General features: G+C 35.3%; 1 protein-coding gene across 50 annotated transcripts in view; it reads left to right on the top strand.

Moving 5' to 3' along the window:
• The window catches only part of RIMS1 (regulating synaptic membrane exocytosis 1), a 472,981-nt gene that overhangs the window by 298,529 nt on the left and 151,671 nt on the right, over window positions 1–22,781 (top strand). For 41 of the 50 annotated variants that reach the window (XM_060168206.1, XM_060168205.1, XM_060168204.1 and 38 more), the window contains 8 exons: window positions 7,846–7,913; window positions 8,498–8,608; window positions 10,324–10,423; window positions 14,388–14,511; window positions 17,806–17,852; window positions 19,876–19,988; window positions 21,852–21,982; window positions 22,570–22,741. In XM_060168206.1, coding sequence (XP_060024189.1) covers window positions 7,846–7,913; window positions 8,498–8,608; window positions 10,324–10,423; window positions 14,388–14,511; window positions 17,806–17,852; window positions 19,876–19,988; window positions 21,852–21,982; window positions 22,570–22,741 — 866 coding nt within the window. Of the gene's footprint in view, window positions 1–675; window positions 707–7,845; window positions 7,914–8,497; window positions 8,609–10,323; window positions 10,424–14,387; window positions 14,512–17,805; window positions 17,853–19,875; window positions 19,989–21,851; window positions 21,983–22,569; window positions 22,742–22,781 lie in introns of those variants that run through there. The other 9 variants (XM_060168234.1, XM_060168254.1, XM_060168235.1 and 6 more) reach the window with 1 other exon arrangement.

Raw genomic sequence — 22,781 nt, 5'->3', positions numbered from 1 at the left:
ATTTCCTTCCCATTTAGGTCACCACAGATCATTGAGTAGAGTTAGTTCCCTGTGCTATACAGTAGGTTCTCATTAGTTATCTATTTTATACATAGTAGTGTGTATGTCCCAATCTGCTAGTTCATCCCACCCCTCCTTCCCGCCTTGGTATCCATAAGTTTGTTCTCTACATCTGTGTCTCTATTTCTGCTTTGCATATAGCTTCACAATATATTTTCAAGTGGTAAGCAGTATCAAAAGAACTTCCGTTTTGTTCTGTATACCCTCAAAATTCATCTTTGTCATCATTTGAGTATTATTCTTGTTATTTATATCATTAAAACCAGGATAGTGTATTGATCTCCATTGATCTCCCTAATTTTCTATCTCTGGGATGTAAAGGCAGGCGGAAGTTGATTGGACCGTCAGGATTATTGCAGTGGATACTGTTTGGCTAGGGTTGCCTGGGCATGAGGTCTGGATAAAGACTCGCATTTTCCTTGATCAGAGATATTTGCATCCGGAGTTCTTTCTTGTAACGTCTATGCTGTGACCTCACCCAGTGCTACAGCTTCTGTTACCTTCGGGTAACACCCAGTCCCCAGACAATGAAAACAAATAAACCCCGGTTTTTTCCACAGGGTTTCTTGGCTGGTTGTTCCAAGACTTTGCACGTGACAGCTGGTCTGCCCGTGAATGGATTGCTCAGTGTCACAGAGGAAGCCTGGTCAGTTGGAAGGTGGCAGGGACACCTCCCTCCTATAGGCAGCAACCTCCCCCCCGCCATGGGAGAAGGGAAGCAGCGTCCCTAAGATTGTGAATTTGGGGATCTGCTCCCAAGGGTGCTTCGCTACGCTTTCTATGTGTAGATTCTGGGGAAGAAATGGCTCAGTCGTGGGGCCTCAAACCATGTTTACGCATGAAATTTATTTTTCTCTAAACTATTCTCCATGCACATCCTTTTGCACTGTCATCAGTGACCTCAGACCTTTCTTTAGGTACATTTGTATTGTTATGTAATATGGATAATAAATACAGTCTGCTGTAGATTTCCTGAGGGCCATAAGCATCCTTATTTTATTATTCTAAGGCACAAAGGGGTGTGTGCGTGTGTGTGTGTGTGTGTGTGTGTGTGTGTGTGTGTTTTCCGTTGTTGTTGCTCAGAACTTTCAGAAATTTGAATTTACTGACTTCTTTGGAAGCCTGTGGCATCAGGTCTATGTGGAGGTAAAGGACACAGACATCACTGCTGTGGGAGTATTTTTTTTTTTTTTTTTTTGCGGTACACAGGCCTCTCACTGTTGTGGCCTCTCCCATCGCGGAGCACAGGCTCCGGACGCACAGGCTCAGCGGCCATGGCTCACGGGCCCAGCCGCTCTGTGGCACGTGGGATCTTCCTGGACCGGGGCACGAACCCTCGTCCCCTGCATCGGCAGGCAGACTCTCAACCACTGCGCCACCACGGAAGCCCAATGTGGGAGTATTTCTGAACCCTGAAACTTCACATAGTCTCAAAAATATAAATTTATGTGACCTTTAAAACTAGGAAAATCAAACTGTTTACGCTCTGAAATAGCTTTTTATTCCTCCATGTCTTTTAGGCCATTTAAAGTAAATCCACAAAATTTTCTGTGCTTTCCCAAAGCCCCAGCATCCAGAGTGACCCTGTTACAGATTTAAATTGACAGGTTTTTTTCTTAAAACCATCAATCTTGTTAAGATGTAGATTATTTTGTTAGGAATATAAGCTTAAAAAAGGGAATATTAGAAGGTTAGGAATCTTATAACCTATAAGTTTAACCTACATTAAACCTATTTTAATATAAATATTAAAATATATTCCATAACTAACGTCTGTACAAAATAATTTTAAGGTAATACAGGCTGGTTTCAAAAAAACATTTTCAGGGATATCTTTGAGTCATCAGAGAAAAAATATGAAGAGATAAAATAGCCTACTTGTTTCGTGATATGGAAGATTTCAGTCGCAAATATGTTGCTTATACACCAAAAACGTTTTATTTTCTCACATGAAAATATGATCATATAAAGAAGAAATGACAAAATGCTTATTTTCAGATGAAGGGTACATTGCGCAACCTGGTCAAATTAATTACTTCAGATATTTGGGGTTAGGGTAATCTGTATACATCTCAGTGTATAGACAACCTCACTAAAAAGGTAACCATTTTCTCAATCCCCTGGGTTCCCACTGGCTTTGTGGAAATTAACAGGAAGATTCCCGCCACTGTTTCTGTGTGTGATGGCTCCTTTTCTCACCCTGTAACAATCAGGGTTAAAGAAATACTCCTTTCTTCTGAGCCCTTGAGCATCTGTTGTATACCAGGCCAAGTATTAATTTTTATAAACAGAGTGACTTTAACATTCTTCTAAGCCCATTTCGAGTCATCCAGTGGAAAGATTACTGATACCACTTGTATTTTAGCTATGATGGCTATCTATCAGTCTGATCTCTAACAGTGTGATTTCTTATCCCTAATCTCGATTATGTAACTAGACAATGCAATCTATTTCTGAAGTCCTTTACAGTTTACAAAACTGGCGTATCTCATTTAAGCCTCATGGAACTTTTGTGCGGAAGTGGCATCATCCCCATTTCATAGGAGAGGACGAGGATTATACAAATGAAGAGATGGTGTCACGATAAAGCCCCTGATATGGCAGGGTTAGGGTGAGACTCACAGTCTCTAGCTTCCAGTGCAGTGCTCTTTTTACACCACAGCTGGGTTTTATATGTTTTATAGAAACAACATAATTTTAACTGTTAGGTTAGATGATACTGTTCATAGAGAAATTAAACTATAGGGAGGTTCTCTGACTAGTCAAGGTTTCAAAAAAGTAAACTGTGGGGCAGAAAAAATATTATTACATGATGTTAGAATCGACAGAAACACGTATCAGTGTTATCATTGGAAATACTTTTCAGTGTATATTTTTACACTCCAACGGATGCTGGCATTTCTGGGGTGCTTTACAGTTTATATAGCACTTCATGTGCATTATCTCATCCTACCCTTGAAAGAACACTGGGATGCTATAGAAGTTATTATCTCCAAAGTTGAGGGATCACTTGATACAATGGAGCTCAGAATTCAGCCAGTTGATTCTGAGTTGCACAGAACTGCTTTGTAGAATTGTGTGGTGGTCGGGTTGACATTCCCAAAATTAGCTCTCAAATTCGCCAAACAATACATGTAACCACCTCTACCAAATATGCTTACAAAATTCTCCTTTCCCAGATCATCTACCAGCCTTCTTGCCCGTGCCCTAAGATTATAAATCACAGAGACGGCATCACAGGTCCTCAAGCAAATATTTAATCTTTCTCTAGAGATAATTCAACTCTGGAGGTTCTATTCAATATAAATAATTTCTGAATGCAAACATCTTTGACACCTCATTAACTTAATAACTAAGGCTTGATGCATTTACTTGAACTGTCAAATTAATAAACCAAAGAGAGAGAGACGGTGGTATTATTGGTTCTATGATAGAAACAGAGCACGTTGTGAACAAATGAGGATTTTGAAAGTGAAACTTGTAAGGTGCATTTGGAGAACAGCTACTTTTAACTAATCCCTAAAAGCTGGAGACCATGTAATTCTTCCAAGAAATGACAGTTGGTGTGTGTGACCTGGGCCCGCACCAGAAACTGGTGTTCCTTAGAATTATTTCAGTTCCTTAGAATTTTTGAAAAGGTTTTTGCTTGAAGACCACTAGTTTGGAGATGCCACCAGCCCTGCCTCAGGCCTTGCGTTCAGACTTTCTGGGGCTCTGCTGTATAGAAAATTATTGCTGACTGATTTCACAGTTAGCTCCATTATTGTATATAATTTCAGGGTAGGAGTGAATATACTTGCCCTTTGCAGGCATAGAACTCTCTAAAATGAACTTCTAAAATATGAGGAAACTATTCAAAATGGCATTTTCGTGATATGAATCAGAAGTTAAGATTTTATCTCAGTTCTTAGACTTCACATTTTATTTCCTGTTTATGAAAATGTCCTTGTACAGTATTAAAATGGATTAAAGTGGATATTTTTATCATATTATAACCAAAGCAATATTTGTTAACCTGTGTGCTAATCATGGGACACAGTGTTAAAAATACCCAACTTTGTCTCAAATTAAAACCTCGTTCTTAGAACTGAGCTGGCTTTTGCATATGCACTGTGTATAGACATACAATAAATGTGTTTTTGCCCAGTATTTTAATTTGTCTAGTGTTGTGCTGTAATAGAGTACCCTAGGATTCATCTAATTTTATTGAGTCTCAACATATATCCTGCTGTAGTAAAAATTTAAAGAGGTGTACGAAAACTCTGGGAAGGACGGTTCTTCTGATTTTTGGTCCATGATTTTTACAATTGTTTTGAATGGTGACAATCTGTTCTATGTAGGAAGAACAACTGATTTTTTGAGATGAGAAGTAGCAAAATTACGGATATGTATTATAAATTGTTCAGTTACTGTGAATTGATCTTGGAATTGCTTTGAGTCCCATCTTTTATCATCATTATAATGACGTTAAAAATACATTATGTATGTTTTCTGGTGATGGAAAAGTCCAGATTTTCTAATGCTTTTCTGGTGATGGAAAAGTCCAGATTTTCTAATGCTTCAAGGCTTTGGTGTCGATAACCTTTCCTTGACTACTTGCACATTAGATGGGCATTCCACTTGGTCAACGGTAGCTGCTATGTAAACTGTGAAATAGGTATTTAATGTGTGAAATTAGCTATGGTTCTGTCCTGGCAGTTTTAATATACCCATACAGACTCAACCATGCATCTGTATTATTTAGAAGGTATTTTTGTTCATTGCCTTCGATTGGTCTTATTGAAATCCACTGTGCTTTGACATTAGCTATCACAAGGTACAAAAATTTAACTCATAGAGATGCATGTTTATGCATTGTTAACATACTCTTCATAATGACCTGGGTTGAGGCAGAGGTAGTTCTCTTTACAGAAAGCTCATGTGTCCTTAGCTGACTTTTATTTGTGCAATGAAAGCTGTCTGCTTACTTATGAAGTGTAATTAACCTGCTTTTTCACAAGGAGTAGGATAAAAGTCTGTTTTTCATGTTTTCACGAAAAAATAATGCTCAAATTATAACACTTCATTGGACTTGCCATTTCAGTTGACAGAAGCATCTATATCCTGGATTTAAATTAATGACAATAGTAAATTCATTCCTTTACAGTTGTATCGAGCACTAGAACCAAAATGCTTTTGCATCAATTCCATAAGCAAATACCATGCATTTATCATTTTGTAGCTATGCCACCTGGCAACCAATATCTTTAATCACCTATTAGGAAAGTAATCAAGGAAAATGATTTATATTAATGAAATACTAGAGTCTGAATATTTTAGGGGGGAGTTTTGTTGAGTGTCACTTCTATTAATAATAGAGAAATGTGTCTTATAAAGACAAATTAGAGTACTTAAAACGTCAATAATATCTTTACAGTTTAATAATACATAGAAAGAAGAAACACATATAGTGTAAAGCTACATATTTAGATTTTAGAATGTATTTTTTGTAAATCTTTAAGCAAAAATGTTATATTTTAATGGGTGATGATGAAATTAGTTCTAAGAAAGCTGTCAAAAACTGTTCAGAAAGCGAGGGAAGTGTAATTGTGTACTAAAATATATGCAACTCTTAGTGTATGCTGAAATACTTAATGTCTCTTTTAGATTTACATTTATTAGTCATTTTTAGTAGATTTCCAAAAACTGAAAAACAGAATTTTTAGAGCTGCAAAACCGGTTCCATTCATATAAGCACTAATGTAAGAATTAGTTCTGACTGAACACCTGAATGGCCCGGCAAGCTGTATATATACCTATGTATCTCCCATCTTAAGCCAGTTTAATTAGACCCTCCATTCACCATCATTATCCTACACAGCTTACCACAGAAAACCACTGCCTGAAAGCAGTCTCTTCATAATCAACTGTGCTCAGTATCATTACCGAATTGTACTGGAAACATCACCTTTCAGCTCTTCGCATATAAGGAGCCCTTTTTGCCCAGCAGACATTCATCAGATACCAATATCTAGATTTTCTCAGGAAAAGGTGAGTGAAACAAGGTTGGACCCCCGACGAGGAGCTGGAAGATGAGCCAGATAAGGACCCCAAGGAGTCCAGTTTCTAAGATCTAAGTCCGTTCCTTCAAGACACGATGAACTGGTTCCTTGAAGCCTTTAAAATAGGAAGGATTTTTGTCATTTCTTTAAAACTTAAGGACTTCTCAAAGCAGCTTCCACCGTAATGACTAATGTTTCTTCTTCAAGCCCCACAAATATCTCAGTGGGTCTGTTAATTTGTCACAGTATTTCAGAATGAATCAACATTTAATGAGTCATCAGCCTTATTACTAGGTTTGTGACATTTTAGGGAGAAAGCCTTATGAATTGCAACAGTCTTTTGAACAATCTTGGTAGTTACTACTGAGTAGTAATTTTAATTTTATTATTATTATAAATAGTCTTTCTTTCAAGAGGAGTGGTGCCATAATACGAAAGGCAAAGCAACTTTAAAAATAAGCACACGGAGTTTCACAAACAGTAAAAATAAAGGAGGAAAAACACCTTTCCTTTTACAACTTTCCTTATATCCCATTAACTAAGGTGGTTCAGAAGAATATTAGAAATCTATAGTCGCCAAGCCATGTATACCTTTTAAAGTATATGATTATGAGCAGGATATGAACTCCCTGTGGAGTAAATTTTAACAGAATATAGTTTCATAGAATATACTGCTGTTATCTGCATGCCATATTTGAAGAGCATTTTAGTATTTATTGTAGGATATATATCATTCTACTAAGAAATTGAAGTATATGGATTTTTTTGTGCCTGCAGATTTTAAACTTGTTTTTTTCGTTTTCTATGATATTTCTTTTATGGTGCCTGAATTTGCCATGCCTGTCATCTACATTAAATTCTTTATTTATAACCTTCACAGACAGCATCCAAAACATAATTTCCTAACAGTGAGCTAGACATCTCACTGTTAGCAGGCATGCTTTACTCACTCTCCTAATATTTTTCTCTTGGAAGAAAATTTTTCATTGATTGAATCTGATATTTAAAATGTAAAACGTCATTTATTCTCATATGGTTACCCACTCTGGCCTTTCTGCCTATGCAAATACAGCACTGCTGCTTTCCATTAATTTTTTTTTCTCAAACACTTTCTTTCACATTATATTTTGAAGCCAAAAAAATCAAACTAAAGGTTCATAAGTTCATGTTTACAAAGTTAGGATTTTTTAAAGTCTTTTTTATGACTTAAGTAAAAGGGAATACTTTGTCATTTGTATGTACTCTTTTGCCGAACGTTATTCTGGATATTTAACTTTCAACACCATGTCCTAAAAAAATGTGTGCCCAGTTGTAGAGACCAGAGAATAAGTTTGAAAGATATGATGAAGTTCACAAGAGTTGAAGAGGAGGCACTAAATTTTAATACTTAGTTCAGTGAATACAGTTCTAACCAATATCACTAATGACAGTCTGTGCCTTGGCATGGGTAGTCCTCTGAGGGGAGGGAGGTGGAATAACCTAGATCTGTCTGTACTTTTCATGTGTTTCTGGACCGAGAGTGAAAGATAACCCTCCCCTCGTATGACGTGCATCTGTGGCACACATTCATTCCGGGCGTCCGGGTCACAGGCTGTGCAGTGCAGGTGTGTATCATCCTGAGATGTACACACTCGCGATTACGATATTCATAACCCTTTACTTTACAGATTGAAGGAGTTGCGTGTAAAGTGTTCCTTCTCCACGTGAAAGCCGTTACACTTTTCATTCTCTTCCTCCTATGCAGGTGACTTGGATTATTACTGGCTGGATCCCGCCACGTGGCATAGCCGGGAAACATCACCTATTAGCTCAGTAAGCATTCTGGGAGGGAGAGTTGGGAATTCAGGGACTGTGTGTGCTGTTCGTTATCCTTTGCTGATACATGATAGATAGGAATCTTACTCTGCTCCATTTTACATTTTATGAAAGTATTGATTTCATTTGACAGTACATTTTTGAAGAAAAAAACAGTATCACTGAATAATAACCAATTTTAAAGTAACTAACAGCAAGTGTTAAATAACGGCTGTAGGTAGATGAGATATTCTTTGGTTAATGATGTCAACATTAACAAGTCAAAATATAGAATCGATTTGATTTAGGTAAGCAGATATATTTTAAAATTTCAATTTATTTCATTTCAGAACCATAGTTTAGAGATGTACTTAGTTACTGACTACTTTTAGAACAATTTAGTATAGTAAGTACCTATTGCAAATAAAATATAGCACTAAAAGAAAATTGTTATGAGTCAAGGATAGAGCCCACCAGAATAAAGAATTCCCTCAGAGTGTCCTTAAATGAGGAAATCGCACCATGCTACAACCAATAATTATGTGTCTGTAGGAAAGAAAAGAGCTGGTTTATCTTTTGTAACTTTGTTCATGTTTTAATAGCATCCTGTAACGTGGCAGCCATCTAAAGAGGGGGACCGATTAATTGGACGCGTTATTCTTAACAAGAGAACAACCATGCCCAAAGAATCAGGTGCATTACTGGGTCTGAAAGTAAGTATGCTGGTTTATAATGTTCTTAAAGGCTGAATTACAGTGTGGACTACATTCAGCAAAGTTGCTGACAATGATTTTTAAGTATCTTCTCCTCCTCTTCAAAATAAAGTTCTTCTAGTGAATATACCTTGTTAATATATTGATGTCTTATGGTATATTCAGTACTTTTATTGGGGTAATAGTTTAAAATCATTTGCTAAAATGTCATACAGATGTCTTAGGAAGCTGCAATAAAATACAGGAAAATGAAATAATTTTTCTCTGAATATAAAGTTCAAGGACAATTTTTACATTAAAATGGTTTTAATGGAAAGTAGTAAAGTTAAATAATGTGGACATTATAATTTTGTTATATCCTGACAAACAACACCAAACATTATTAAAGAGATTGTTTCCTAAGTGCAATACAATTTATGGTAATACCAAAAGAGTAAAATGTATCTTTTACAAATATTACCTGACTTCTAACAGATATAATCTTTAAAAAACTAATAAATCACAAAGATATAATTTCGGTAAGAAAAAACATATATATACATTTTGTTTTATTATGTGTGTGCATGTGTACGAGTGTTGTCACATGGTTTCATTTGCTTCCGTAAACTTAAAGAAACATTTAAAGATGTTGCTTTGGGCTTCCCTGGTGGCGCAGTGGTTGAGGGTCCGCCTGCCAATGCAGGGGACACAGGTTCATGCCCCGGTCCAGCAGGATCCCACATGCTGCGGAGCGGCTGGGCCCGTGAGCCATGGCCGCTGAGCCTGCGCGTCCGGAGCCTGTGCTTCGCAACGGGAGAATCCACAACAGTGAGAGGCCCACGTACCAAAAAAACAAAAAAAAAAAGATGTTGCTTTAAAATTATTGTTTACCAAGAGATTGTATTATAGTTGGATGATAGTTTAACCTCTTCAAAACCATCAACTATTAATCCAACTAAAAATTTGTTATTCAGTTAATGTCACCTTATTAATTGTTATCATTAGTTTCTCCTGCTATGAAATAATTCTGATCACTTCCACTATTGGGCGTGACCCTAAGAATATGGATCAACCTCAACTTTTGACATTATCCCTCCCATTTTTAATTATACACATTGAGCCCCTGCATTGGGTGAAATTAAACTTAGAAACTTTCCGATGTGTTTAATTTTAGTTATGGAGGAAAATCCAGGTGAGCGTGTTAATTATTCAGTGATATAACTCAGACTTGGAGAGTTCGTCTGGATCCTATATGTATTGATATTTCAGATGAGGAGGTCATTCGGGTGGTCAGGAGCTGAGATCAGCTTAGGCTATTACTCTGGACCATGGTGAACTGCTTCCCCAAAGAGACCTGTTCTCGGTTTAAATCCCCAGTCTTTGTCTTAGACCTACATTCTACTAAAAATGTACAAAAGAGATCAACATCTCACGTCACAATGGGACATGATCTGAGTATAGAAATTCAAGTGAATTTCGAGGGTAAAGAAAAAATACATCCCAGTTAGTCAACTGTGTCAAACACCTGCTGTCTGATGGTGAGAGGGGGAGACCTCGTCTTTTGGGAGTGCGTTGTCCCTGGTGCAGGCTCCTTTGACCACAAATGGATTGCTCTTCATTTCTGTTCCTGCACCCCACCCTAAACACCTCACAAAAGCTGTAGGATTAATTCCTCAAACAAAGAAACGTATGTCTCAGTGTGAGTCTTGGGAACTTACAAATTTATAATTACCCAGGTTGTTGGAGGGAAAATGACTGACGTAGGACGCCTCGGTGCTTTCATCACCAAAGTAAAGAAGGGTAGCCTCGCAGATGTAGTTGGACACTTGAGAGCAGGTAAAGTTTCACTTTTAAACAGTTAAGTAATGTGTGCTCTGTGCATGGTGGTTTTCAACTTTGGGTAAGTTATGCATAAGTAAATAACTAATTTTAATGCATGCATACAGATTTGTTTCCTGATACGGATACTTAACTAACTGCAAAAATAGGTAACTATACCTCAGTGGCAGTTTGTAGAAAATGAGTAGGAATCTTATTATTTACGTAAAAATACATAGACACAAAATGCTGAAGGATTACTAATTTTCATAGATGGCTTCCTAATGTTGCTACAAAAATCCAAAACAGTTTAGCCTGTGCAAAAGATAACATCACTATTTAGTCCTTTATTTTATAAGCCATAGTAATTATTAAAATTCTTCATAGTGGTCCCCAAACACTTATTCAGTAGCAGTGATTTTAATAAAATGTAATCATAATCACATTTCTTACACAGATTATGTAATATATTATTTGTTAATTTAAATGTGACCTAGATTGTATTCATGCAGATGTGCTACTTCTTGGTATTTGGAAATTTACATTATGTTACTTTGTAACCTTAATATGACATAATAAAATCATTTAATATATTGAAACATACCATACTTAGTAGCAACATACTTTAAAATTTATTTTCAATAAACTGTTTTTTTCATTTTAGTAAAAATCATATTAACATATTGTCTCCAGTTTGCTGTACTTCAGAGTTTAGTAGAAATCTTTTGGTGAGAGTGTCTGCTCACCCATTTGCCAGACAGTTACAGAGAAAACAGAGTAGGCTGACCTGTCGAAGTGAGGATTAATAACCTGTAGCACATGGAAAGAGAACGTTTCTAGACTGTTTTCAGTTTTTATACCATAAGGTTATAATTATTGAGACCTTTATAAAAATATTCTATGACTGTTAAGGACATTTTTGTTGTAGTTATGAGGATATCAGTTCAAAATCATTTAGATTTTTTTCTTCTATAGAGACATGCTCTCCAGGTATCGTACGTGGAGAAAAAACAAATGAGGGATTTTTCTCCATCTGCCATACACACAGCTTTGAAGATGTGTACTGTACACTATTGTTTCTTATCGGGGACTATTTATGATTCCATAAGAAAACAACTCAATCAGGAGTGACTGTGTCAATAACCTGAGTCTTTGCTTGTTTAATGACTTGAAAAGAAGCCTTGAAAAGTATGAGTCCCTTGTTGCCTACTCAAGTGTAAAATACCTTTAGCTACAGAAATCTGAACTTGCAGATCAGATTATAAACATTATATCTTTTGGGTTTTTTCTTTGTGTTTTAATAGACAATTTCTTAAGAAAGTCAGTGAAGGGGTTTTTCTATATTATATATCCCTTGTAGTGATTTTCACTTAACACCCTTATGTGCCTAGAGTCTGAGAAACTTTAAAATGTCAGAAGCTCCACTTAAATAACTATAAAACATATAGTGTACTTTTCACTTGAAGCAATTGATGTAACTGAAAAACATATTTTTAAAAATTAGATAATATATCCTGTTTGATTTACATTATTATTTAGGAACTACTTTCCTTCTGTTTGCATATAAACAGCATTGACCTTTAAAAGTACAGTTTGTTTGTTTTTTATTAGCGTGACCTTTGCAGCCTATGAATTGACCTTAGCATTTGCAGTCTTGCTGTAGCTTTTTCTACTGCTGTTCCCCTAAGTCTGTGCCCTGCTCCACTGCTTGACGTAATGATCAAACCACAGACTTGGCACTGACACTCTCCTTATTAAGACCCCTCAGTGTCTCTCAGGCACCATCTGCTCAGGTCAAAGCTCTGTAGTTTACCCCCAACTTCCAGCCACCTCCTTACCAGTCGTCTCATCCCCAGCCATGGTGGTCCACCCAGGCAGCTGTTTCCACCTCCAGGACCTGGCCAGTGCCTCTCGTGTCCGTGGTGGCTTTGCTGCTCTTGTGATCTGCCTGTTGAAGTCCTCACCATCCTTTAAAGCCCACGTAAAGTTGCTTTAGTTCTCAAGGGTTTCCTGACATCTCCCCTGAGCAGTAACTAATAACTTCCTCCCTGGCATTCCTTCTGTTCCTCAGATGAATTCCTATCATTGCCTGTAACATTTGATTAAAGGTATTCATTTCTGTATTTCTCCTCCACCAAATTTAAGGACAGGAGAAAGTCTCTTTTATCTTTGTATCCTTATCATCTACATCCCTGCCTGAAAAGAGGACTCAGATATACATAAATATTATTAAGGAAACCACCGTCTAGTTTAGGAGTTCTTGATTTGTAAATAAGTAAATACATGCATTAAGTTAATTTGATATTGAAAGTTATGCTTCCAGGTTGCTGGCTATAAATAGGAGAATTTTGTAGTGCAGTGCTTTTGCAAAATGTTCATTGCAGCACATTACTGGGTAGCAAAGTTGATGTAATGGGTTGCATCCATTATTTAGAAAAACAAAAAGAACATGGTAGAATAGAAAATATCAGGGTAAGTATTGTTTTAGAAAATATATTTTCATACACACACATACATGTATACATTCACGTGCTGTAAACTTTATTTCTTTTCTTGGTCAATAAATTTAAAAGACTGCAAATATATTTTAAATATGTATTATTATTTTTTAATATAGTGAAGTGTATTTGTTGCCTTTTTGAAAAACTGCTAGGTAACATCTTAGATCAAACGATCAGAAGTGATTTAACTACTGGTACTAACCATACTCTTTTCTCATACCAAAGCAGCATTATATGCTTTTCAAGTATTTGCTTTTTTACTTCTGAGTAAGCAAACACTTGAGGGGGGGGATTACTTTAAATAATCCTAGGAAAACAAAACTTTTCTACTTTTTTTTAAAGGCATAGCTAAAAACTAAACAATTCCATATTTATCATTAGCTTTAAGACGTACAATGATGATATTGATCCATTAGTTTGCCACACATTTCCTTTGTTACTAAAGTGTTACAGGCACTGAGAACAACAAAATAAGCAGAAACGTAAGAAAAAAAACTAAGACACTCCAAAGTATCACTGAGGCTGGGATATTTCAGCTGAGCCTCCGTTGTCACTTGAAGGATACTGGGCGGAGGCATTTGAGACCTAAAACTGCTCTAAATATTTATGAAAATAAATAATTTTTCCCAAATGGTCTTTGGTGAAAACTCTAGTTAACATAATAGGTTGTTTGCATTGTGTATTTTCACATCGTAGCACTCTCCTTGATGACTCTTCAGTTATCTAACAACTTAATAAGCACTGTAGTTTTATTACTTTAAACGTATTTTCTAATTTTACTTTAATGCTCACAATATGTATTATGTATAGAACGTGTGTGTTATGAACATCTGGAAGTGGGTTAACTGTCATGCAACAGTTTTACATCTGCTTGCTTTGTAACTTGCCATATAGCTCCTTGCGTTACCCTCTGGGTATGAATTCAAATCCTTTCATGCATTTTTATTCTGTTGTGCATCTGGAGAAGGCAATGGAACATGACTTATAGTTGGGAAATTCATGCTAACAAATGTTAACTGCTGTTTCTACTAAAAGTAAAGCAGGATTTATGCAGCGTTTAATAATCTTTCATGTATAGAGCCGCCTACGTTTATTATATGGAGGGCATGCTGCTAATTATTATTTTTTAATGTTTCCAAATGAGCTGTGCTAATTCCATCCCATAGCATGAGATGATTTTTATATGATTTCTGGTATTTCTCAAAAGATAAAGGTAGATTGTATTGTGCTGTTTCCAGTGACCAGTAATATTCTATTGGGGAAAGAAAAAGAAAAAAAAAAAAAAAGAAGAAGAAGAAAAAAAGTGTCTAGAAGAACCATTTAGCTGCCATTATATGGCAATCAATTTGCTTTCAAGAGCAGAGCCTAGACAATTAAATTATTTGTATATGTTTTGCATTTCTTTGTTAAAAAAAAACAAGAAAAGATAAAAATAAACAGAATATATAAGGTAAAAAAATACCCTTTTTTTTAAATTCAAGGGGATGAAGTTCTAGAATGGAATGGTAAACCCCTGCCGGGAGCTACAAATGAAGAAGTTTACAACATTATTTTAGAATCAAAATCAGAACCTCAAGTTGAAATTATTGTTTCAAGGCCTATTGGGTAAGGCTAAAAAAACTTACTTCTTAAGTCTAGTAAATTACATGTATTAGCAGGGTTTTTAAAAGAAGTTTATACATTCATACAGTACATGTTAACATGGATAGTTTTTTCTTCAAATATGGGCATACATTTTAGAATTTTTAAATCTCTTAATTTTTAAACTTGAATACTGAATTTTCTTCACTACATTTTAGAAGCTCCAGAATTTAACAATTTTAGTATCAAAAAGTATTGATATGTATTTTTCAGAAGTGGACTATAAAGTAAAAATATTTTATTTTAATGGTAGAACTATTTATTTTTATGAATTCTAAATTATTATAGTATTTCCTTAAAGGGAGTCACTAACAAACTCATCTTCTTGTGATATTTAAAATAGTAATCATTTCATACGTCTACATGCACTTTTTATTATTCTACTAAGAATGGAATATTTTTTCTATATCTTTACCCATGGGTAGTTCCAGATTTTATTTAAAATCAAGCAAGTTTGAAATATTTAAACATTTTAATTGGCCATAATAATTGGTATGATATTTTTGAAACTCCAGTATTCAGCATAATTTAATTATCTACAGCCAATGGGATATTTTCTCTGTCTGTGTATAGAGTTCCCGTATTGGTAGATTCTCATAACAAGTCCACAGAGTCCAGAACATTCATTTTGCCTGTCTGTAATTTTTTGGAAGGCATTTTGAACTGTCTCATTATAGTTGGCTTACTGTTTGAGTATATTTTTGGAAATTATTCCCTTTTTTGTATTCTCTAAAATATTATAGAGCCATTAATTCAAGACTTTTTATGCTGGAAGAGTTAGTAACCTTAAATTTTTATTGTTCTCATGGATATATGTCAATGCAAAACATACCAGAAAATATAATTATCCTAATTCTCAAAGAACTGAAACTGTATGATCATATATTCCAAAGAAAAATATATATACAAAACTCTAAAATAAAGGCAAACTTATAACCAGTTTTAAGTGGTGATTCTTAAGAGTAAATATTGAAGGCATTTGCAGAAGTATTGTACATTTCCATGCAGATTTATTAAAAATAGTGACACTATATAATTTATGCTAGTTTTACATGACGTGTTTTAGTGCTGAGGTAAATATGAGGCTGGAAAAGAGGTAAGTAAATTGGAAAATGAATCAAAAGTATAAAAAACAAAATTTAAAATCAAGCATTGTGGACATTGCCAAATACTTTCAAATATATAGTTGTTTTAAAAGTAATCAGCTAAAACGCCATTGATTCATGATGACTTAAAAATAAAAGAACTAACAGACAATTAAAGTGGACTGGAATAACACTTTCATTATATTTACTGTTGTGCAAAATTAATTTTAAAAGTATTATTTGCATAGCCACACCTAAACTGTCTTGGATTGTGGAATTCAGAGGAATATGGGAATATGAAGCTTATATTTAAATAAAAATCAATCTGGCATCAACTTTCCAGTTAATAGGGAAATGATTAGAATCGTGGAAGAATAATTCTAGCTATACTTAATAATTGTTTAATGTAGTTGTGTAATTAATTTAAAGCAGAAAGCAGATATTTAGTCATAGTTTTATGGGATAGAGATTCCAAGAAGCATTCCAAATGTAATTTACATGCTCATTGACCAGCATGGTCCAACAGACATCAGCCGTCCTGAGGTACCGCCCACTTTTGCCAACCTACCTTTATGCTTATAATTGTTATTAAAACTATTTTACCACCTTGTGTGTGAGCAGAACAATATAAGAAGGTTTGTGTAAATGTCAAGTGGACATTTATGCATTAGAATATTACTGAAGCAATGAACATTAAATATATTTTAATTCAAAATCACTTAAAAAAATTTTTTACGACTTCTCCACAATTCTTCTTTCACAGACACATAAAATTCAAAGCTTGTGTCTCGTTTTGGAGCTCCAAATTTAATTTTCATAACTGACTTTGAGGCTGATTTTCAAAGAAGTTGTACTATCCAAAAAATATCGTTTCTAGATTTTTAAGAATTGAATTTTATTTGCCTCGATGAATTCAGGAGAAGGTAGCAGAAGATAAATAGTTGGTTTCTTGTGTCTTGGATATTGAAAATTAGTCTAATTATTACATAAAATATATATTTCATACGAACTATTAGTTGTACATAAATATATAATAAAACGTATTTATAAAATACACAACACAGGATGAACTGTCATTTGTAAGAAGTGTAAATTGTAGGTGATTAGGAGAATTACTTTGCACAAAAAAGTGAAAATGAAGAGTCAGGAAAATCATCAAACAGAAAATGAGTTTTGTTTCAATTCTCCCCAAAAGTGCAAAGTGAAGTTAGTTCACAAGGTAAGTGGTTAGAAATTCTTAAATAATATTCTGATAATTTTATTGGGACTAGCTAACTCCAGTCTGCTTTAATTTGTCTGTTAATATTTGCATATTGTTAATCTCCTTACATTGATACTAAAATATCTTGGAAAACAGAGGTTAAATAGTTTACTACAGTATAATTTCCAAACTAAGCTGGTCTAGGGTTCTAAGCCCACAGTGGATAATGGGTGAAGCTGAGGTCATATTAAATATTTATTCAGAACAATTTGTGAGTGTGTCAGGAGTGGGTGTTCTCACAAGTCACTTTCTAATCATCTAGTAAATGGCCATATATTTAGCTAACTTCAGCATAGAAATATGAATCTCTGTATAGGGTTATATATGTGTATATTAATTATATATACACATATATAAAATATTTTGGCTTTTCTGTTGCAAGCTTGAACCATTTTTAATTTCCAAAGCAATCCATCCTTTTCATTTTTTAACTTTGCCCATGATATTCACCATATTATTTTATTATCAAGAGATGTTTCCCTCCCTTTCATTCAGTAAACTCTTTCAGATGTATTTGTAAAGCATATTACTGATTTGTAAAATATGTGTCATTTTGATTTTCTAGAATTGAAATAAAATATTGCCTTTGACATTTTTTATTTCCAAAACCTGCTGTTTTGGTAGTAAAAATATTGTGGTGATTTTAGCCACAATATTATTCTGATTGTTGTCATGTTAAAGTGTTTTGCTATTAAATGTATAAAAACTTATTTTTCCTGCAGTTTTTTTTTTGTGTGTGGTGTTTGACATTCATGCACATTAGAAATTGCCTTTATGGTAACTCCCGTCCATTTCCACACCTGTAAAGACCCAAAAGGGTTTTCCACACCACTGAGATAAAGTGTGGCTGTGATTGCCTCAGACAGGGTGGCTTAAGCTAATGGGATTTTCACCATACCCTGTTTCTTTTAGTGACATTCCACGGATTCCTGAGAGCTCCCATCCTCCACTGGAGTCCAGTGAGTATAAGATTTACTGTCTCCTTTAGTTATTTGATGTAAATGAGCTGGCAATCATGGCAGTCATGGGAAACCCAAAGGAGTTCTGCTTTAAGATTTTTCTCTTTCTGCTCTTTGTGTGTGTGTGTGTGGGGGGGGGTGTCTATCAAAAGTTCAAAAGTCTTTATTGGCAATAACCTTCTGCATCATAGCAGTCAGGATGCACAGAGCAAAATTAATATACTAACAGTTCTATTTGCTGTACATGAAAATGCATTGTGATACTGGATTATTCAGGTTGATTGGAAATTGGCTCAGTGTCATGAACAGTGAAGGAAACAGGCACATAAATAATTCTAATACAACGTAACGGTGTCAGATATGATCATGGAAGTGAGTGGGTGGAGTAGAGGGGAATTTCAGTGGAAATAAAGGGCCAGGGGACTGTGGCTAGAGGGTTGAGTTATCTACATGGGCATTAAAGGGACTCCAGATAAAAGAAGATGATGGGGCTTCCCTGGTGGCGCAGTGGTTGAGAGTCTGCCTGTCGATGCAGGGGACGCAGGTTCGTGCCCCGGTCCGGGAAGATCCCACGTGCCGCGGAGCGGCTGGGCCCGTGAGCCATGGCCGCTGAGCCTGCGCGTCCGGAGCCTGTGCTCCGCAACAGGAGAGGCCACAATAGTGACAGGCCCGCGTACCTCAAAAAAAATGTGGAAGTAACTCAAATGTTTACCTTGCATTGGATGGGAGTTAAATTAATTATACTTGGGCTTGCTTATTATGTAACCCAGCTTATAGGAATAGAAAATACAAGGTGATTTAAGGGGAAGACAAGTGATGGTTATAAGAAGGTAGAAAATATATGGATGGGATAAACAAGGAAGTGGAGATTAGGTTAGTAAATCAAATGCATAGCATCATATTCTGCATACCTGCTAGACATGAGACCAGATTTGGTTTTGAGTTTTCTAATATAAAGAGGGAAATGGAACCAATTGCATAATTTATAGTGTTGATGTTATTTAAAAGGAAAAAAACTGGTATATTAGAAACATACTGACTATTAGAAGCAACAGTGTCATTGTACTGAGACCGAAGAAGAAAATTATCCTAAGAATACTTCATAGAAAAGACATAGTAATAAAGAATTTTATAGCACTGTTTCGTCTAGTTAAAAGTCTTCAGAAGGTACAGAATGACGCTGATTTAATTTAAACGTAAGTTGCATGTATGGAAAAAAATGTGGATGACATACTCTTGGGAAATGGTCCATAAATAGTGTTTTCTCAATAAAGCTAAGTTTTGAATAGCTGTAGGTTCAAGGTTATACTTGCTGGAGTAATAGCATTCTGCAGACATCCATATTGCTGGTTGTGGACACTTTTATCAGTGACCCGGGAAGAGAGGACTTTCATTTAAAACGGGGGAGAAGAGCCTCACTGAGGGGCTGAGTGGGGAGCCAGCCTCCCTCCTCCACGCATGAATCACTAGACAGCATCCTCAGACAGGAGATTGGTCTGTAAGATCAAAATCAAAAGAGATGTAAATCGTATTTTAAAACAGTGATGAATTCTATCTAGGCTTAGACGCAGCTCATAAATTATATGATATGTGCATTTATTTTAATTTCAGTGAGGACAGTTCATAATAGATGATCCTAAGATAATTAACACAATGGGTACCATCTTTCTTATCACTGATAGCATGAAACCTTTAACTGTATGCGAGGCTGTACAGGAACATACACAGGCCAATACCCTCTAGAAACGCAGAAAGTCAGTACTTACAGAGTGGAGCAAATAAATACAGTATTTGATTATATCACTTTAAATACCTTTAAAATAGACAATTAACCAAAGAAAGCACGATGATAACTTTCTAGGACTATCCCACTGATAGTAGGTCCTACTCTTATGGACGCCATTGAATTATGGTTTTATACCAGTAACAGATGCATTTAACATTTCGTGAAAAATATGTATTCTCCACACATAGGTTACAAATATGTTACTAAAAAGTACTTGATTTTTTTTTCTCATTTTAGGTTCTAGTTCCTTTGAATCTCAGAAGATGGAAAGGCCTTCCATTTCTGTAATTTCTCCAACAAGCCCTGGAGCTCTCAAAGATGCGCCACAAGTCTTACCAGGACAACTTTCTGTATGTGTCTTTGGTACATGTTGGAGACCATTAGTATAAGCTCCCTGTTCTGAGTCTGTCTTTAAAATGTGTGGCTTTCTTTGAAGGCTGTGATATGGTCAGAGTCATTTAACAGCATAATCTACTTCATCAGTTTTCATTAATTTATTATTAGATTGTTCTTTTACTCATATATCTGGAAATATTTATTGAATGCCTACAGTGTGCCAGGTGTTCTGAACAGTATATTGATAACATGAAATAATAAAGTATCCATTATTTTTTGTGTGCTGTATAAAAGTTTCTACGGTAAGTAGTTGGTTAGAAGTAATAAACCTAGAGAGTCATGCGCTGTTTACTTAACAACCTCTTGAGCCTGGATCCTGAGAAACTTAAATTTAAGATATTTTTTTAACTTCTTAAGACATTTGATGAAACTCTCGATTGCTGACATTAGTGTGAAAAAGCTACAGTTTTCTTCACTGTTGTTTTATATGTGATCTGGGAAAAGCTGGAGTAAAGAAATCATGGCTAGTTATTAGGAAAAGCTACATTTCTTCAGATTATGGTAGAACACAGGACATTTGTATTAATAACTAAAAGAAAATCTTGCTTCACATTGTTCTATAAATAGTTGATCATGTGCTACTTCGGTAATGTGTGAATTTCTATAGTCTGTTTTTGCTGCTCTTCTCTTAGTGTTAATTAAACAAAGAAGATAACTGTAAGTTTGCTGTGATTTTTGAAACGCTTCCTGGTTTTAGCTTCTGTTTTTAGTAGGTTAAAGATCTTTGTCTAGTCCCTGTGCTATTTTATCTGCCCTGCCGTCTTTTTTATTTCAGTGTGTGTGTGGGAATCTCTCATACACTCCACCTATTTCAGGTTTATGAACAACACACCTCTGGTATTAATTAGGAACAGAGGTATGGATTGATACAGATCCGGGTTTGAATTCTTAACCTGCCCCTTACTACTCCCATGTTAAATTAGCTTATTTTGTTCTAATGACTCTTAAATGTATTCTGATCTATACCTATTAAACAACGCATGATCATAATTCTTATTTAACCATAAGCCCAAAACTAACTTCTAAATTAAGAAAAAAAATTAAAGTTAACATTGTCCCCTGCCAGCACAAATACTGCACTGACTGCATTAGGAGTTTGCAGGTAATATTTCAGTGTGCCATGTTCCTGGATTTTGTTATTGAGGTATCTTGTATCTTAGGAGAAATACCATTTGGCCTTCGCTTGGTTTAAAGGCATTTACGCATTGTACCTTCCTTTGCTCCTTTCCACTTCTCTCATGAAAAGTTATCTGTAATAGGTTAATTATAAAAATTAAATAAGAAAAAAATACCAGAAAACAGCAGTACCTGGTGTACAGAGGCATACAGCAAATGCGTTTCCTGATGTCTTCCAAGTTAGCTGCATATATTCTTCCCAACATCAAACATTTTATTTCAACTACAGTTGGCACTGCAGAATGCATTTAGTCATGCTATAATCATTATTAAGATACGTATAATCACCAAACACTTGCATTTAGCATTTAAAAACAAGGACAATTATTTCAATATCCCCCCTCTTCCCTTAGTCTTTTCTAAAAATTTTATCATTAGTTTTATTCCATCGCATGATATAAGAGACTATAAATCAACACTGCAGGCCCGCCTCTTGTAAGTCACACTTAAAATGCGTGAAAAGTCAAGTTCTAAAATGGTTATGCTTTCAAGTTGGTATTCTTTGCAGAAATAATATCTATAATTCAGTTGTATTTTGCAATTTGCAATTTCCTTCTTCAAAAATAATTTTAGTATTTTTTGTGAAATTATAATGCCTCATGATTTTTACAAATGCTAATTTCTTTCTCCATTGCTCTTAGGTGAAGCTGTGGTATGACAAAGTGGGCCACCAGCTGATTGTAAATGTTCTGCAAGCAACAGATCTACCCCCAAGAGTAGATGGGCGTCCCAGGAATCCCTATGTAAAAATGTATTTTCTTCCAGATAGAAGGTATGGAATAATTTTAGAAAAAGTATGCAAAAATCTTTGCTAATTAGAAAAAAGTAGAATTTCCTCTCTTGGGATACAGTTTCATATATGTTTTAAAGCTTTATTGAGGTAGAATTGACATACCAAAAATTCCACATACTTTATATATATATATATATTTTGATGAATTTGCACATATGCATACACCTGTGTTATAGCTTTAAAATGTAATAGATACTTCTCTATGAGGGAATAAACTATATTATCCCTAAAAAAAATTCCCTCAAGCCTTGAGTTTCTTTAAAATAATCTGCCAATTTTAAAATTGTCCATTACCTTGTTTCCACATCTATTAGTCTTAGACAGCTACCTCATTTAGAATGTACCTCTGTGTATGCGTTTCTATAATTTCTGTAATCGTAACTACTGCCTACATTGTAGTTAAAACTAGAATCTTATTAAACTCGATAGTCTTTTCAGACTTGTATATTAAAAGTTATGAATGAAAGAGAGTAAACATCCCAAGAGCAGCGCTGCATGGAACTACAGTAGGTGGCAGCATACACTTGCGTTTGCTTTTTCATTGACAAAACATACTTATTTTTCAGTGATAAAAGTAAAAGGCGAACCAAAACAGTAAAGAAAGTACTAGAACCAAAATGGAACCAGACTTTTGTGTATTCACATGTGCATCGTAGAGATTTCAGAGAACGGATGTTGGAAATAACCGTGTGGGACCAGCCCAGGGTGCAAGAAGAGGAGAGTGAATTCCTTGGAGAGGTGAGGGGTGTCGTGAAGATCCGGGTCAGGCGCCTCACGA

Source organism: Lagenorhynchus albirostris, chromosome 12, assembly GCF_949774975.1.
Source record: "Lagenorhynchus albirostris chromosome 12, mLagAlb1.1, whole genome shotgun sequence".
Classification (NCBI taxonomy): Eukaryota; Metazoa; Chordata; class Mammalia; order Artiodactyla; family Delphinidae; genus Lagenorhynchus; species Lagenorhynchus albirostris.
Note: the sequence above shows the minus strand (reverse complement) of the source record. Positions and strands in the feature narration are given on the sequence as shown.